This window comes from Procambarus clarkii, chromosome 14 (genome assembly GCF_040958095.1).
Source record: "Procambarus clarkii isolate CNS0578487 chromosome 14, FALCON_Pclarkii_2.0, whole genome shotgun sequence".
Taxonomy (NCBI): domain Eukaryota; kingdom Metazoa; phylum Arthropoda; class Malacostraca; order Decapoda; family Cambaridae; genus Procambarus; species Procambarus clarkii.
The window spans coordinates 46,405,194-46,424,030 of record NC_091163.1 but is presented as its reverse complement, the minus strand read 5'-3'; the positions used below and the strand labels follow the sequence as shown (position 1 = coordinate 46,424,030).

At 48.3% G+C, this 18,837-nt stretch overlaps 1 protein-coding gene across 1 annotated transcript in view; it reads left to right on the top strand.

Moving 5' to 3' along the window:
- LOC138364629 (tripartite motif-containing protein 59-like) overlaps positions 1 to 18,574 on the top strand; it is a 119,432-nt gene extending 100,858 nt beyond the window's left edge. The window contains exons 5-6 of the mRNA XM_069324582.1: positions 14,765 to 14,980; positions 15,097 to 18,574. Coding sequence (XP_069180683.1) covers positions 14,765 to 14,980; positions 15,097 to 15,615 — 735 coding nt within the window. The 3' untranslated portion in view covers positions 15,616 to 18,574. The remainder of the gene's footprint in view (positions 1 to 14,764; positions 14,981 to 15,096) is intronic.
- The last annotated feature ends 263 nt before the right edge of the window (positions 18,575 to 18,837 follow it).

The following is an 18,837-nucleotide window of genomic DNA, read 5'->3' as shown; positions in this document are numbered from 1 at the left end:
CCAACAGCTTTTCTCACATCCAGCTCCAATAGGTGCTTCTTGACCTCATCTCTTGTAATTTCGAGCCTTTCCAAGGTCACCTGGTTTGCTGCCACCTCTCCTAGCACCGTGACTTCTCCCTGTTCTATTGTAAAGACCTCCTGGAACCTTTTGTTGAGTTCTTCACACACCTCTTTGTCATTCTCTGTGTACCTGTCCTCGCCCACCCTAAGTTTCATCACCTGTTCCTTCACTGCTGTCTTCCTCCTGATGTGACTGTGTAGTAGCTTTGGTTCGGTCTTGGCTTTATTAGCTATATCATTTTCATACCTTTTCTCAGCTGCTCTTCTCACACTAACATACTCGTTCCTGGTTCTCTGGTATCTCTCTCTACTTTCTGGTGTTCTGTTATTACGGAAGTTCCTCCATGCCCTTTTGTTCAGCTCCTTTGCTTTCATACATTCCCTATTAAACCACGGATTCTTCCTTTGCTTCTCTGTTTTTTCCTGTTGGGCTGGGACAAACCTGCTTACAGCCTCCTGACATTTTTGGGTGACATAGTCCATCATGTCATGTACAGACTTGGTTCCGAGTTCTGTGTCCCAATGTATATCCCATAGGAATTTATTCATCTCCTCATAGTTTCCCTTTCGGTACGCCAGCCCTTTGTTTCCCAGTTCTTTTTTGGGGGGTGATAATTCCTAGCTCAACAAGGTACTCAAAGCTCAATACACTATGAATAATCATTCCCAAGGGGCTTCCAACTTAACCTCCCTTATATCCGACTCATTTAGGGTAAATATCAGATCAAGCAAGGCTGGTTCATCCCCTCTTCTCGTTCTTGTCGGTCCCTTGACGTGTTGACTTTGAAAGTTTCTTGTTGCCACATTCAACAGCTTAGCTCTCCATGTGTCTGGGCCTCCATGTGGGTCTCTGTTCCCCCAATCTATCTTTCCATGGTTGAAGTCTCCCATGATTAGTAGTCTGGCACCGTTCCTGCTAGCCACAGAAGCTGCTCTCTCTATTATATTGATGGTGGCCAAGTTGTTTCTATCATATTCCTGTCTGGGTCTTCTGACATTTGGTGGGGGGTTATATATGACTACTACTATAATTTTCTGTCCTCCAGTTGCTATGGTGCCTGATATGTAGTCACTGAAACCTTCACAGTTCTGAATTACCATCTCTTCGAAACTCCAACCTTCTCTTAGTAGCAAAGCTACACCACCTCCTCCTCTCCCTTCTCTCTTTTTCCTCACTACATAGTAGCCCTGTGGAAACATGCGTTTGTTATGGTGATTGTTAGCTTTGTTTCTGTGTGTGCTATTATGTCTGGGTTTTCTTCTAGTGCCCATTCTCCAAGTTCACTTGTTTTATTAGTAATTCCATCTATGTTAGTGTACATTGCCTTGAAGCTCACTTTCTTCAGTTCATTTTCTTGTCCCTTTCTTGGCGAGCATTCTGCTGGTGTGGGAAGCTTTTCAGTGGGTGAGATGATCTGTGAGGTGGTTTGCAGGGTTTCAGGGGAGTTTGGGGTGAGGGGTGGGGGTTTCATGGTAGGGAGGACAGGTAGGGTGTGGGTTAAGGAGATAGGGGGGACATGGAGGATACGGGGTGAGGGGGGAGGAGGGATAGGGAGGGTATGGGATGAAGGGGAAGGGGGTGTGTGTGGTTGTGGTGTGTGTGGTGGTTGTGAGTGTGGTGGTTGTGAGTGTGATGGTTGTGAGTGTGGTGGTTGTGTGTGTGGTGGTTGTGTGTGTGGTGGTGGTGGTGGTGTGTGTGGTGGTTGTGTGTGTGGTGGTTGTGTGTGTGGTGGTTGTGTGTGTGGTGGTTGTGAGTGTGGTGGTTGTGTGTGTGGTGGTTGTGTGTGTGTGGTGGTTGTGAGTGTAGTGGGTGTGTGTGTGTGTGTGGTGGTTGTGTGTGTGGTGGTTGTGTGTGTGGTGGTTGTGAGTGTGGTGGTTGTGTGTGGTGGTTGTGTGAATGGGTGTTGTGAGTGTGGTGGTTGTGAGTGTGGTGGTTGTGTGTGTGGTGGTGGTGTGAGTGTGGTGGTTGTGTGTGTGGTGGTTGTGAGTGTGGTTGTGTGTGTGTTGTGGTGGTGTATGTGTGGTGGTTGTGAGTGTGATGGTTGTGTGTGTGTGGTGGTTGTGTGTGTGATGGTTGTGTGTGGTGGTTGTGTTTGTGGTGGTTGTGTGTGTGGTGGTTGTGTGTAGTGGTTGTGTGTGTGGTGGTTGTGTGTGTGGTGGTTGTGTGTGTGGTGGTTGTGAGTTTGGTGGTTGTGAGGGTGGTGGTTGTGAGGGTGGTGGTTGTGAGTTTGGTGGTTGTGAGGGTGGTGGTTGTGTGTGTGGTGGTTGTGTGTGTGGTGGTTGTGTGTGTGGAGGTTGTGTGTGTGTGGAGGTTGTGTGTGTGTGGTGGTTGTGTGGTGGTTGTGTGTGTGTGGAGGTTGTGTGTGTGGAGGTTGTGTGTGTGGTGGTTGTGTGTGTGTGGTGGTTGTGTGTGTGTGGTGGTTGTGTGTGTGGTGGTTGTGAGTGTGGTGGTTGTGAGAATGTGGTGGTTTTAAGTGTTGTGGTTGTGAGTGTGGTGGTGTGTGTGTGTGGTGGTTGTGAGTGTGGTGGTTGTGAGTGTGGTGGTTGTGTGTGTGTGGTGGTTGTGCATGTGGTGGTTGTGAGTGTGGTGGTTGTGTGTGTGTGGTGGTTTTGTGTGTGTGGTGGTTGTGTGTGTGTGGTGGTTGTGAGTGTGGTGGTTGTGAGTGTGGTGGTTGTGAGTGCTGTGGTTGTGCGTGTGGTGGTTGTGAGTGTGGTGGTTGTGTGTGTGATGGTTGTGTGTGTGGTGGTTGTGAGTGTGGTGGTTGTGAGTGTGGTGGTTGTGAGTGTGGTGGTTGTGAGTGTGGTGGTTGTGAGTGTGGTGGTTGTGAGTGTGGTGGTTGTGAGTGTGGTGGTTGTGAGTGTGGTGGTTGTGAGTGTGGTGGTTGTGAGTGTGGTGGTTGTGAGTGTGGTGGTTGAGTGTGGTGGTTGTGTGTGTGTGGTGGTTGTGTGTGTGTGGTGGTTGTGTGTGTGTGATGGTTGTGAGTGTGGTGGTTGTGTGTGTGATGGTGGTGTGTGTGGTGGTTGTGCGTGTGGTGGTTGTGTATGTGGTGGTTGTGAGTGTGGTGGTGTGTGTGTGGTGGTTGTGAGTGTGGTGGTTGTGTGGTGGTGGTTGTGAGTGTGGTGGTTGTGTGTGTGTGGTGGTTGTGTGTGTGTGGTGGTTGTGTGTGTGTGGTGGTTGTGTGTGTGTGGTGGTTGTGTGTGTGATGGTTGTGTGTGTGATGGTTGTGTGTGTGATGGTTGTGTGTGTGTGGTGGTTGTGCGTGTGGTGGTTGTGCGTGTGGTGGTTGTGCGTGTGGTGGTTGTGCATGTGGTGGTCGTGAGTGTGGTGGTTGTGTGTGTGTGGTGGTTGTGTGTGTGTGGTGGTTGTGAGTGTGGTGGTTGTGAGTGTTGTGGTTGTGCGTGTGGTGGTTGTGTGTGTGATGGTTGTGTGTGTGTGGTGGTTGTGAGTGTGGTGGTTGTGTGTGTGGTAGTTGTGTGTGTGATGGTTGTGTGTGTGTGTGGTGGTTGTGTGTGTGTGTGGTGGTTGTGTATGTGGTGGTTGTGTGTGTGGTGGTTGTGTGTGTGTGGTGGTTGTGAGTGTGGTGGTTGTGTATGTGGTGGTTGTGTGTGTGATGGTTGTGTGTGTGGTGGTTGTGTATGTGGTGGTTGTGTGTGTGATGGTTGTGTGTGTGATGGTTGTGTGTGGTGGTTGTGTGTGTGGTAGTTGTGAGTGTGGTGGTTGTGAGTGTGGTGGTTGTGAGTGTGGTGGTTGTGAGTGTGGTGGTTGTGAGTGTGGTGGTTGTGAGTGTGGTGGTTGTGAGTGTGGTGGTTGTGAGTGTGGTGGTTGTGAGTGTGGTGGTTGTGAGTGTGGTGGTTGTGAGTGTGGTGGTTGTGAGTGTGGTGGTTGTGAGTGTGGTGGTTGTGAGTGTGATAGTTGTGAGTGTGGTGGTTGTGAGTGTGGTGGTTGTGTGTGTGGTGGTGGTGTGAGTGTGGTGGTTGTGTGTGTGGTGGTTGTGTGTGGTTGTGTGTGTGTTGTGGTGGTGTGTGTGTGGTGGTTGTGAGTGTGGTGGTTGTGAGTGTGTGGTGGTTGTGTGTGTGTGGTGGTTGTGTGTGTGTGGTGGTTGTGTGTGGTGGTTGTGAGTGTGTGGTGGTTGTGTGTGTGTGGTGGTTGTGTGTGTGTGGTGGTTGTGTGTGTGGTGGTGGTGTGTGGTGGTTGTGAGTGTGGTGGTGGTGTGTGTGGTGGTGGTGAATGTGGTGGTTGTGAGTGTGGTGGTTGTGTCTGTGGTGGAGGTGTGTGTCTGTGGTGGTTGTGTGTGTGTGGTGGTTGTGAGTGTAGTGGGTGTGTGTGTGTGTGTGTGTGTGTGGTGGTTGTGAGTGTGGTGGTTGTGTGTGGTGGTTGAGTGAGTGGGTGTTGTGAGTGTGGTGGTTGTGTGTGTGGTGGTGGTGTGAGTGTGGTGGTTGTGTGTGTGGTGGTTGTGAGTGTGGTTGTGTGTGTGTTGTGGTGCTGTATGTGTGGTGGTTGTGAGTGTGATGGTTGTGTGTGTGTGGTGGTTGTGTGTGTGATGGTTGTGTGTGGTGGTTGTGTTTGTGGTGGTTGTGTTTGTGGTGGTTGTGTGTGTGGTGGTTGTGTGTAGTGGTTGTGTGTGTGGTGGTTGTGTGTGTGGTGGTTGTGTGTGTGGTGGTTGTGAGTTTGGTGGTTGTGAGTGTGGTGGTTGTGTGTGTGGTGGTTGTGAGTGTGTAGGTTGTGAGTGTGGTGGTTGTGTGTGTGGAGGTTGTGTGTGTGGAGGTTGTGTGTGTGGAGGTTGTGTGTGTGGAGGTTGTGTGTGTGGTGGTTGTGTGTGTGTGGTGGTTGTGTGTGTGTGGTGGTTGTGTGTGTGGAGGTTGTGTGTGCGGAGGTTGTGTGTGTGGTGGTTGTGTGTGTGTGGTGGTTGTGTGTGTGGTGGTTGTGAGTGTGGTGGTTGTGAGAATGTGGTGGTTTTAAGTGTTGTGGTTGTGAGTGTGGTGGTTGTGTGTGTGGTGGTTGTGAGTGTGGTGGTTGTGTGTGTGGTGGTTGTGAGTGTGGTGGTTGTGTGTGTGGTGGTTGTGTGTGTGGTGGTTGTGAGTGTGGTGGTTGTGTGTGTGGTGGTTGTGTGTGTGGTGGTTGTGTGTGTGGTGGTTGTGAGTGTGGTGGTTGTGTGTGTGGTGGTTGTGAGTGTGGTGGTTGTGAGTGTGGTGGTTGTGTGTGTGGTGGTTGTGTGTGTGGTTGTGTGTGTGGTGGTTGTGAGTGTGGTGGTTGTGAGTGTGGTGGTTGTGAGTGTGGTGGTTGTGTGTGTGGTGGTTGTGTGTGTGGTGGTTGTGTGTGTGGTGGTTGTGTGTGTGGTGGTTGTGTGTGTGGTGGTTGTGTGTGTGGTGGTTGTGTGTGTGGTGGTTGTGAGTGTGGTGGTTGTGAGTGTGGTGGTTGTGAGTGTGGTGGTTGTGAGTGTGGTGGTTGTGAGTGTGGTGGTTGAGTGTGTGGTGGTTGTGAGTGTGGTGGTTGTGTGAGTGTGGTGGTTGTGTGAGTGTGGTGGTTGTGTGTGTGTGGTGGTTGTGTGTGTGTGGTGGTTGTGAGTGTGGTGGTTGTGTGTGTGGTGGTTGTGTGTGGTGGTTGTGAGTGTGGTGGTTGTGTGTGTGGTGGTTGTGAGTGTGGTGGTTGTGTGTGTGTGGTGGTTGTGAGTGTGGTGGTTGTGAGTGTGGTGGTTGTGTGTGTGGTGGTTGTGTGTGTGGTGGTTGTGTGTGTGGTGGTTGAGTGTGTGGTGGTTGTGAGTGTGGTGGTTGTGAGTGTGGTTGAAGTAGAGGTTGTGGTGTGTGTACTCACCTAATTGTACTTCCAGGGCTTGAGCTCCGGCTCATTGTTCCCACCTCTCAGCTTTTAATCAACTGATGTACAGGTTCCTGAGCCTATTGGGCACTGTCATATCTACATTATAAACTGTGGATGGAGTCAGCCTCCACCACATCACTTCCTAATGTATTCCATACACCAACTATTCTGATGATGAAAAATTCTTTCTAATGTCTCTGTGGTTCATTTGGGTACAATGTTTCCTCCTGTGTCCCCTTGTTTGAACACCACCCGTGTTACGCTGTCTGTCGTTATTAATTCCTCGTAGAATTTTGTATGTTGTAATCATGTCTCCCCCAACTCTTCTGTCTTCCAACAACATGGGGGTTTAATTCATGTAGCCTTTGCTTGTAACTCATACCTCGTAGTACTGGAACTAGTCTGGTGGTACAGTATACCTTTGAACCTTCTCAAACTTCGACTTGTGCTTGACTAGGTATGGACTCCATGCTGGAGCTGCATACTCCAGGATTGGTATGACATATGTGGTATACAAGGTTTTAAACGATTCCTTACACAAATTTATAAAGGCAGTTCAGATATTCGACAGTCTTGCATATGCCACTGATGATAACCTTTTAATGTGGGCTTCAGGAGACAGGTTCGGTGTAACATCAACTCCCAGATCCTTCTCTCTGTCCGTTTCTTGGAGGATTTCATCTCCTATTTGTTACCGTGAGTCTGGCCTCCTGCTCCCTACACCTAGCTTCATTACTTTACATTTACTTGAGCTAAACTCTAGTAGCCATTTGTTGGACCATACTTCCAGTTTGTCCAGGTCATCTTGGAGCATTTTGCTGTCTTCCTCTGTCTTAATCCTGCTCATAATTGTCGCATCATCAGCAAACATTAAGAGGAATGAGTCTAATCCCTCTGGAAGATCCTTTACATATATGAGAAACAGGATAGGTTCAAAAAGTGATCCTTGTGGGACTCGACAGGTGACATCTCACCACTTTGACATCTCAGCCCTCACAGTGACTCGCTGTCTTCTGTTGCCTAGGTACTCCTTTATCCACTGGAGTACCTTCCCTGTCACTGCTGCTTGCTTCTCTAGTTGATGTCTTAGTCTCTTATGGGTAGTGTGATGTGCTGGTTGTGGGAGTGGTGACTGATAATGGTGCTGACACTGTCCACAGGTGATAATGGTGCTGACACTGTCCACAGGTGATAATGGTACTGACACTGTCCACAGGTGATAATGGTGCTGACACTGTCCACAGGTGATAATGGTGCTGACACTGTCCACAGGTGATAATGGTGCTGACACTGTCCACAGGTGATAATGGTGCTGACACTGTCCACAGGTGATAATGGTGCTGACACTGTCCACAGGTGATAATGGTGCTGACACTGTCCACAGGTGATAATGGTGCTGACACTGTCCACAGGTGATAATGGTGCTGACACTGTCCACAGGTGATAATGGTGCTGACACTGTCCACAGGTGATAATGGGGCTGACACTGTCCATAGGTGATAATGGTGCTGACACTGTCTACAGGGTGATAATGGTGCTGACACTGTCCACAGGTGATAATGGTGCTGACACTGTCCACAGGTGATAATGGTGCTGACACTGTCCACAGGTGATAATGGTGCTGACACTGTCCACAGGTGATAATGGTGCTGACACTGTCCACAGGTGATAATGGTGCTGACTCTGTCCACAGGTGATAATGGGCCTGACACTGTCCACAGGTGATAATGGTGCTGACACTGTCCACAGGTGATAATGGTGCTGACACTGTCCACAGGTGATAATGGTGCTGACACTGTCCACAGGTGATAATGGTGCTGACACTGTCCACAGGTGATAATGGTGCTGACACTGACCACAGGTGATAATGGTGCTGACACTGTCCACAGGTGATAATGGTGCTGACACTGTCCACAGGTGATAATGGTGCTGACACTGTCCACAGGTGATAATGGTGCTGACACTGTCCACAGGTGATAATGGTGCTGACACTGTCCACAGGTGATAATGGTGCTGACACTGTCCACAGGTGATAATGGTGCTGACTCTGTCCACAGGTGATAATGGGCCTGACACTGTCCACAGGTGATAATGGTGCTGACACTGTCCACAGGTGATAATGGGCCTGACACTGTCCACAGGTGATAATGGTGCTGATACTGTCCACAGGTGATAATGGGGCTGACACTGACCACAGGTGATAATGGTGCTGACACTGTCCACAGGTGATAATGGGGCTGAAACTGTCCACAGGTGATAATGGTGCTGACACTGTCCACAGGTGATAATGGTGCTGAAACTGTCCACAGGTGATAATGGTGCTGACACTGTCCACAGGTGATAATGGTGCTGACACTGTGCACAGGTGATAATGGGGCTGACACTGTCCACAGGTGATAATGGTGCTGACACTGTCTACAGGGTGATAATGGTGCTGACACTGTCCACAGGTGATAATGGGGCAGACACTGTCAACAGGTGATAATGGTGCTGACACTGTCCACAGGTGATAATGGAGCTGACACTGTCCACAGGTGATAATGGGGCTGACACTCCACAGGAGATAATGAGGCTGACACTGATCACAGGTGATAATGGGGCTGACACTGTCAACAGGTGATAAGGGGCCTGACACTGTCAACAGGTGATAATGGGGCTGACACTGTCTACATGTGATAATGGAGCTGGCACGGACCACAGGTGATAATGGGGCTGACACTGATCACAGAGGATAATGGAGCTGACACTGCCCACATGTGATAATGGGGCTGAGACTGACCACAGGTGATAACGGTGCTGACACGGTCCACAGGTGATAATGGGGCTGACACTATCCACAGGTGATAATATTGCTGACACTGTCCACAGGTGATAATTGAGCTGACACTGTCCACAGGTGACAACGGGGCTGACACTGTCCACATGTGACAACGGGGCTGACACTGTCCACAAGTGATAATGGTGCTGACACTGTCCACATGTGATATTGATGCTGACACTGACCACAGGTGATAATGGGGCTGACACTGTCCACAGGTGATAATGGGGCTGACACTGACCACAGGTGATAATGTGGCTGACACTGACCACAGGTGATAATGGGGCTGACACTGACCACAGGTGATAATGGGTCTGACACTGACCACATGTGGTAATGGGGCTTATACTGTCCACATGTGATAATGGTGCTGACACTGTCCACAGGTGATAATTGAGCTGACACTGTCCAAAGGTGATAATGGTGCTGACACTGTCCACAGGTGATAATGGTGCTGACACTGTCCACAGGTGATAATGGGGCTGACACTGTCCACAGGTGATAATGGTCCTGACACTGACCACAGGTGATAATGGTGCTGACACTGTCCACAGGTGATAATGGGGCTGACACTGACCACAGATGATAATGGAGCTGACACTGTCCACATGTGATAATGGTGCTGACACTGTCCACAAGTGATAATGGGGCTGACACTGACCAGAGGTTATAATAGGGCTGACACTGTCCACATGTGATAATGGGTCTGACACTGACCACAGGTTATAATGGGTCTGACACTGACCACAGGTGATAATGGGTCTGACACTGACCACAGGTGATAATGGGTCTAACACTGACCACAGGTGATAATGGAGCTGACACTGTCCACATGTGATAATGGTGCTGACACTGTCCACAAGTGATAATGGGGCTGACACTGTCCACATGTGATAATGGTGCTGACACTGTCCACATGTGATAATGGTGCTGACACTGTCCACAGGTGATAATGGTGCTGACACTGTCCACAGGTGATAATGGTGCTGACACTGTCCACAGGTGATAATGGTGCTGACACTGTCCACAGGTGATAATGGTGCTGACACTGACCACAGGTGTTAATGCGTCTGACACTGACCACAGGTGGTAATGGGGCTGACTGTCTACATGTGATAATGGGGCTGACACTGTCAACAGGTGATAATGGTGCTCACACTGACCACAAGTGATAATGGGGCTGACATTGACCACGTGTGATAATGGTGTTGACACTGTCCACAAGTGATAATGGGGCTGACATTGACCACGTGTGATAATGGTGCTGACACTGTCCACATGTGATAATGGGGCTGACACTGACCACAGGTTATAATGGGGGTTACACTGACAACAGGTGATAATGAGTCTGACACTGTCGACATGTGATAATGGGGCTGACATTGACCACGTGTGATAATGGTGCTGACACTGTCCACATGTGATAATGGTGCTGACACTTTCCACAGGTGATACTGGGGCTGACAGTGTCCACAGGTGATAATGGGCCTGATACTGACCACAGGTGATAATGGGGCTGACACTATCCACATGTGATAATGGGGTTGTCACTGACCACAGGTTTAATGGGGCTGACACTGATCACAGGTGATAATGGGGTTGACACTGTCTACAGGTGTTAATGGGGATGACACTGACCACAGGTCATAATCGGGCTTAAACTGTCCACAGGTGATAATGGGGCTGACACTGTCCACAGGTGATAATGGAGTCGACACTGATCACAGGTAATAATGGGGCTGACACTGACAACAGGTGATAATGGAGTTGACACTGATCACAGGTAATAATGGGGCTGACACTGTTCACAGGTGATAATGGAGTCGACACTGATCACAGGTAATAATGGGGGCTGACACTGACAACAGGTGATAATGGAGTTGACACTGATCACAGGTAATAATGGGGCTGACACTGACAACAGGTGATAATGGAGTCGACACTGATCACAGGTAATAATGGGGCTGACACTGTCCACAGGTGGTAATGGAGTCGACACTGATCACAGGTAATAATGGGGCTGACACTGACAACAGGTGATAATGGAGTTGACACTCACCACAGGTGATAATGGAACTGACACTGTCCACAGGTGATAATGGGGCTGACACTGTCCACAGGAGATAATGAGGCTGGCACTGTCCACAGGTGATAAATGGGCTCAAACTGTTCACAGGTGATAATGGGGCTGACACTGACCACAGGTGATAATGGGGCTGACACTGTCAACAGGTGATAATGGAGCTGACACTGATCACAGGTGATAATGGGGCTGACACTGTCAACAGGTGATAAGGGGCCTGACACTGTCAACAGGTGATAATGGGGCTGACACTGACCACAGGTGATAATGGGGCTGACACTGACTACATGTGATAATGGGGATGACACTGTCCACAGGTGATAATAGTGCTGACACTGACCACATGTGATACTAGGGCTGACACTGTCTACATGTGATAATGGAGCTGGCACGTACCACAGGTGATAATGGGGCTGACACTGATCACAGAGGATAATGGAGCTGACACTGTCCACATGTGATAATGGGGCTGAGACTGACCACAGGTGATAACGGTGCTGACACGGTCCACAGGTGATAATGGGGCTGACACTGTCCACAGGTGATAATATTGCTGACACTGTCCACAGGTGATAATTGAGCTGACACTTGTTACGAACCCGGATCCAGCGTCCGAGCACGGAGCAGTAACGACCACGCCATCTGTGGGTCAGCTCCCGAAACCCCCCCCAAACGGACGACGACACCTGGTGAGGACAAGGTGAACCAGCCACAAGGGCCAGTTTCCAGTCCTGTGCAGCTCACAACACAGCCGCTCCTGACCTCTGGTGAGGTGGTGCTCCGACGACAGCGCCATCTATGTACTGGATACGTCAGGTGTTTGTGCCCGAGCCCGTAAGTGAGGTGTTTTAGTGTCCCAGTTATTGATGACGTGTCTGCTTACAGAGTCGACCTGGGACTACTGTGATGGGAGTCGAGTCAGTCTACCCGAGGCAGCCAGTCTCCATACCTTGAACTTTGCTGCAGCTGTTGTGAAGTCGTCCCCCCGGAAGAACACTGTGGTGTGTTAGCCTGCCAGTGGAGTGGCAGTAAAAGGATTTACCCGGGACCGACTGTTGGAGACGATCATCCACTGGGGTACTGAAGACAGGAGAGTGATTTGTGGTGTCACACGAAGCTCCTGTCTAGGGCGTTCCCCTTATATCGTTCGTGGAGTGGCCTGACCAGCTTGGCTGGTTCAGAACCTGCCAGCAGACCAGCTGGACGTGTGGTTGACGGCCTCCACGGCGGTGCTCCCAGTGGACCTGTGTTTTGGCTGACCTGTGGCCAGGGTAGGCTCAACTTCTTTGGAGAATTCATTGTGTGGCCACGAAGAAAGCACCGAGGACTCAGCACCTAGCTTCTGGATCCAGAGTCTTTAGCAGAAGACTATATTGTGAATAATCCCCTTGCCTAGTGTTAATACCCTCCCCCTTGTGCACTCTTTTATTTTATATATTTAATCGGTGATGGTGATAATTATAATATTAAGTTCTTAACTTTCTTTCCCTACTCCCTTTAAGTTACTTGCGTCACGGATCTCATCCCTTGATAGCCACTACTGGCTTGGGAACGGATATATATATCTTCCTCTAACAACATCAGAGTAAGGACCCCGTTGTGTCCCGAGAGGGCCGTAACAACACTGTCCACAGGTGACAACGGGGCTGACACTGTCCACATGTGACAACGGGGCTGACACTGTACACAAGTGATAATGGTGCTGACACTCTCCACAGGTGATATTGATGCTGACACTGACCACAGGTGATAATGGGGCTGACAATGTCCACAGGTGATAATGGGGCTGACACTGACCACAGGTGATAATGGGGCTGACACTGTCCACAGGTGATATTGATGCTGACACTGACCACAGGTGATAATGGGGCTGACACTGACCACAGGTGATAATGGGGCTGACACTGACCACAGGTGATAATGTGGCTGACACTGTCCACATGTGACAACGGGGCTGACACTGTCCACAGGTGATAATTGAGCTGACACTGTCCAAAGGTGATAATAGGTCTGACACTGACCACATGTGATAATGGGGCTGACACTATCCACAGTTGATAATGGTGCTGACACTGACCACAGGTGATAATGGTGCTGACACTGTCCACAGGTGATAATGGGGCTGACACTGACCACAGGTGATAATGGAGCTGACACTGTCCACATGTGATAATGGTGCTGACACTGTCCACAAGTGATAATGGGGCTGACACTGACCACAGGTAATAATAGGTCTGACACTGTCCACATGTGATAATGGGTCTGACACTGACCACAGGTTATAATGGGTCTGACACTGACTGCAGGTGATAATGGGTCTGACACTGACCACAGGTGATAATGGGTCTGACACTGTCCACAGGTGATAATGGAGCTGACACTGTCCACATGTGATTATGGTGCTGACACTGTCCACAAGTGATAATGGGGCTGACACTGTCCACATGTGATAATGGTGCTGACACTGTCTACATGTGATAATGGTGCTGACACTGTCCACAAGTGATAATAGGGCTGACACTGACCACAGGTGATAATGGAGCTGACACTGACCACAGGTGTTAATGGGTCTGACACTGTCCACAGGTGATAATGGTGCTGACACTGTCCACAGGTGATAACGGAGCTGACACTGACCACAGGTGTTAATGGGTCTGACACTGTCCACAGGTGGTAATGGGGCTGACACTGTCCACATGTGATAATTGTGCTGACACTGTCCACATGTGATAATGGGGCTGACACAGTCAACAGGTGATAATGGTGCTCACACTGACCACAAGTGATAATGGGGCTGACATTGACCACGTGTGATAATGGTGCTGACACTGTCCACGTGATAATGGGGCTGACACTGACCACAGGTTATAATGGGGGTTACACTGACAACAGGTGATAATGGGCCTGACACTGTCCACATGTGATAATGGGGTTGTCACTGACCACAGGTTTAATGGGGCTGACACTGATCACAGGTGATAATGGGGTTGACACTGTCTACAGGTGTTAATGGGGATGACACTGACCACAGGTCATAATCGGGCTTAAACTGTCCACAGGTGATAATGGGGCTGACACTGTCCACAGGTGATAATGGAGTCGACACTGATCACAGGTAATAATGGGGCTGACACTGACAACAGGTGATAATGGAGTTGACACTCACCACAGGTGATAATGGAACTGACACTGTCCACAGGTGATAATGGAGTCGACACTGATCACAGGTGATAATGGAACTGACACTGTCCACAGGTGATAATGGAACTGACACTGTCCACAGGTGATAATGGGGCTGACACTGTCCACAGGTGATAATGGAACTGACACTGTCCACAGGCGATAATGGGGCTGACACTGTCCACAGGTGATAATGGAACTGACACTGTCCACAGGTGGTAATGGAGTCGACACTGATCACAGGTGATAATGGGGCTGACACTGTCCACAGGTGATAATGGAACTGACACTGTCCACAGGTGATAATGGGGCTGACACTGTCCACAGGTGATAATGGGGCTGACACTGTCCACAGTTGATAATGGGGCTGACACTGACCACAGGTGATAATGGGGCTGACACTGTCTACAGGTGATAATGGGTCTGACACTGTCCACAGGTGATAATGGTGCTAACACTGTCCACAGGTGATAATGGGGCTGACACTGTCCAAAGGTGATAATGGGGCTGACACTGTCCACAGTTGATAATGGGGCTGACACTGATCACAGGTGATAATGGGGCTGACACTGTCCACAGGTGATAATGGAGTTGACACTCCCCACAGGTGATAATGGAACTGACACTGACCACAGGTGATAATGGGGCTGACACTGTCCACAGGTGATAATGGGGCTGACACTGTCCACAGGTGATAATGGGGCTGACACTGTCTACAGGTGATAATGGGTCTGACACTGACCACAGGTGATAATGGGGTTGACACTGTCCACAGCTGATAATGGAGCTGACACTGTCCACAGGTTGAGGACCTCCGCAGGATGAGTGAGCCTGTCAAGAGCCTGGTGGAGGCTGGCCGGGTGGTGGCCGTCAAGAGGCTGGTGGAGGCTGGCCGGGTGGTGGCCGTCCAGGAAGACCAAGATGGCCGCCGCTCCGCCAGGATAACTCTACAAGACGGACAGCTGTACCTCCACCCACTCCTGCGTCAGCCCACGCCCGCCCACGCCCACACCCTCCAGGTTACTTTATTACACCCACTAGTCTTACTGACATTACTGACTTACTGAGTTGTGATAACTAATATGATAACATTTTGTTATACAGTTACCAGCATGATTTATATCATCTTGTGCAGGAGAGTGATGTTGTGGGCGTGCTGGACCCCTCCTGCACCCTGGCGTTCCTTGACCTCGGGTGGGCGGGGTCAACAAGAGGGCGGGTCACCATCCGGCTGACCCCTGACACTCCGCTGGCCAGACAGTTTGTGTTGTTGTGTACGGGCCAGCGGGGCCACACCTTCCGCAACACTAAACTGTTGTGGGTGGGGCGCAAGGGTCACTCGGGGGAGTGGGTGAAGGGGGGAAAGTACGAGAGTAATGATGGTGAGGGAGGAGCCCCACTGTTGCCTGACCTCCAGGGGCAGTACCGGGAGTCAGGCCGGGCAGGAGCTGTGGGGTCCTGGTTCTGGCCGTTCCCGGAGGCTCCCAGGAGTGCCGAGTTCGTCATCATCACCAGGGTTTTCCGGGCTGGTCAACAGTGGCCATGTGTCTTCGGTGATGTGGTGAGCGGCCTGGATGTGGTGAGGGCAGCAGTCAACCACAGTGACATTACGGAGGTGACTGTGGTGGACTGTGGTGTTGTGCTGCCACTCTAGTTCACTGTACCATCACTACTGTGGTGTTGTGCTGCCACTCTAGTTCACTGTACCATCACCATCACTACTGTGGTGTTGTGCAGCCACTCTAGTTCACTGTACCATCACCATCACTACTGTGGTGTTGTGCTGCCACTCTAGTTCACTGTACCATCACCATCACTACTGTGGTGTTGTGCTGCCACTCTAGTTCACTGTACCATCACTACTGTGGTGTTGTGCTGCCACTCTAGTTCACTGTACCATCACTACTGTGGTGTTGTGCTGCCACTCTAGTTCACTGTACCATCACCATCACTACTGTGGTGTTGTGCTGCCACTCTAGTTCACTGTACCACCATCATCACTACTGTGGTGTTGTGCTGCCACTCTAGTTCACTGTACCATCACCATCACTACTGTGGTGTTGTTCTGCCACTCTAGTTCACTGTACCACCACCATCACTACTGTGGTGTTGTGCTGCCACTCTAGTTCACTGTACCATCACTACTGTGGTGCTGTGCTGCCACTCTAGTTCACTGTACCATAACCCATCACCATCACTCCTGCATCACTATGGACTGTGGGTTTTGATGCCAATGTAATTCAAGTACAACCTTTATCACTATATTACCATAACTTCACTATCTTTGGTGTTTAACTATCATACGTGACTATCACTGCTGTATCACCATCATTTGCTCTTTCACAGTACTGTCACCTATCATTGCTATATCACTATCACCTCACTATAACATCTATATCACCATCACCTCAGGTCCCACACCTGGGATAATGTACTGACCATGTTGAGTAACTGATTGTTGGTGTCACTATATGACAGCTGTTGTCACTGTTATATCACCAACAGCTCACTATCACTTTCACTGCTTCACCAACATCATCTCACTTTCACTGCTTTATCACCTCACACTGATATATTTCCTCCTTACTTTCACTAATATATCACTATCATTGCCACATCACCACTACTGCACCATCACTGCTATATTTCCTTCACCTCACTATCACTGCTATATCACTATCACTGCTATATCACCACATCACACTATCACTGCTATATCACTATCACTGATATATCACATCACCTCACTATCACTGTTATATCACTATCACTTCTATATCACCATCACCTCACTTTCACTGCTATATCACCATCACCTCACTATCACTAATATATCACCGTCACCTCACTATCACTAATATATCACTACCCTCACTATCACTAATATATCACCATCACCTCACTATCACTAATATATCACCATCACTTGCTATATCACCATCACTTCACTATCACTTGCTATATCACCATCACCTCACTATCACTTGCTATATCACCATCAATACAACAATACAATACAATACAATACAATTTTATTTAGGTAAGGTACATACATACAATAAATATTTACAAGGATTGTTTGACTTATAGGTAGAGCTAGTACATACAATGCCTAAAGCCACTATTACGCAAAGCGTTTCGGGCATGATAAACTTAAATGACAAGCTTAATACTAATTGAGCATAATGAGTAGAATGAAAACAAGAAATGAAAACATAGATGAAAAAGCAGCACAAATACAATTATGTCGACAAACAGCGCTCTTTAAAGAAAAAAAACAGACATTGGTTAACAATAGAAGGGTAAGGTAGGTTACAGGGAATTTATTAGGTATAGCTTCGCTTTTAACTTAAACTGGTTGAGAGAGGTACAGTCTTTAACATGGTTGGGAAGGTCATTCCACATTCTGGGCCCCTTGATTTGTAGAGCATTTCTAGTTTGATTAAGTCGTACTCTAGGAATATCAAAACTATTTATTTCTGGTGTGATGCTCATGGGTTCTGATACAACCTTCTATGAAGCTTTTGAGATCAGGGTTGGCATTATATTTTAGCGTTTTATATATGTATAATACACATGAGAGAATGTGCAGTGACTTAATGTCTAACATATTCAGAGATTTAAGTAGGGGTACCGAGTGATGTCTGGGGCCAGAATTGGATATTGTCCTAATAGCAGCTTTGTGTTGAGTAATTAGAGGACGTAAGTGATTTTGGGTAGTAGAGCCCCAAGCACAAATACCATAGTTGAGATATGGATAGATAAGGGAGTAATAGAGAGTCACCAGGGCAGGGCGTGGTACATAATATCTGATCTTAGAAAGAATGCCCACAGTTTTTGAAACTTTTGTTGATATGTTTAGAATGTGTCCCTGGAAATTCAGCTTGTGGTCAATGAGAATGCCAAGGAATTTGCCATCTAATTTGTTACAAATTTGGGTATTGTTTATTTTGAGATTTATTTGATTAGAGGATTTATTGCCAAACAGAATATAAAAGGTTTTGTCAATGTTAAGGGTGAGTGTAAGGGATCACTGGTATATCACCTTCACCTCACTGTCACCATCACTGGTATATCACCTTCACCTCACTATCACTGCTATATCACCTTCACCTCACTATCACTGCTATATCACCATCACCTCACTATCACTTGCTATATCACCATCATCTGCTATATCACCATCACTGGTATATCACCTTCACCTCACTATCACTGCTATATCACCATCACTTGTACATCACCATCTCCTCACTATCACTGCTATATCACCATCACTGGTATATCACCTTCACCTCACTATCACTGCTATATCACCATCACTTGTACATCACCATCTCCTCACTATCACTGCTATATCACCATCACTGGTATATCACCTTCACCTCACTATCACTGGTATATCACCATCACTGGTATATCACCTCACTATCACTGGTATATCACCTTCACCTCACCATCACTGCTATATCACCATCACTTGTACATCACCATCTCCTCACTATCACTCAGGTCCCACACATGGGGTCAAACACTAAGCTAAGTAACAAAACTTAGCTGTGGATAAGCTGCCATGTATATATTTTACACCAGAATATAACAATGTAATATAATATATATTATTTCATTATCCATAGTGTTACTCTACAGTTGTAAATTGGTCGGTGCTTGTTAGTCTGTAAATAATATTACTGCTAAACACTACTAATAATTATGTGTTTAAATCACGAAAATTTACTCATGATGAAAAATTAGTTTCAATAATTACCCCTGGAATCATTCCATGGTTTAGATATGTTGATATTTTGTGTATATGGCCTACAGATGTAAACACAGACGAATTTGTAGCTAAACTTAATGATCAAGTCACCTCTAG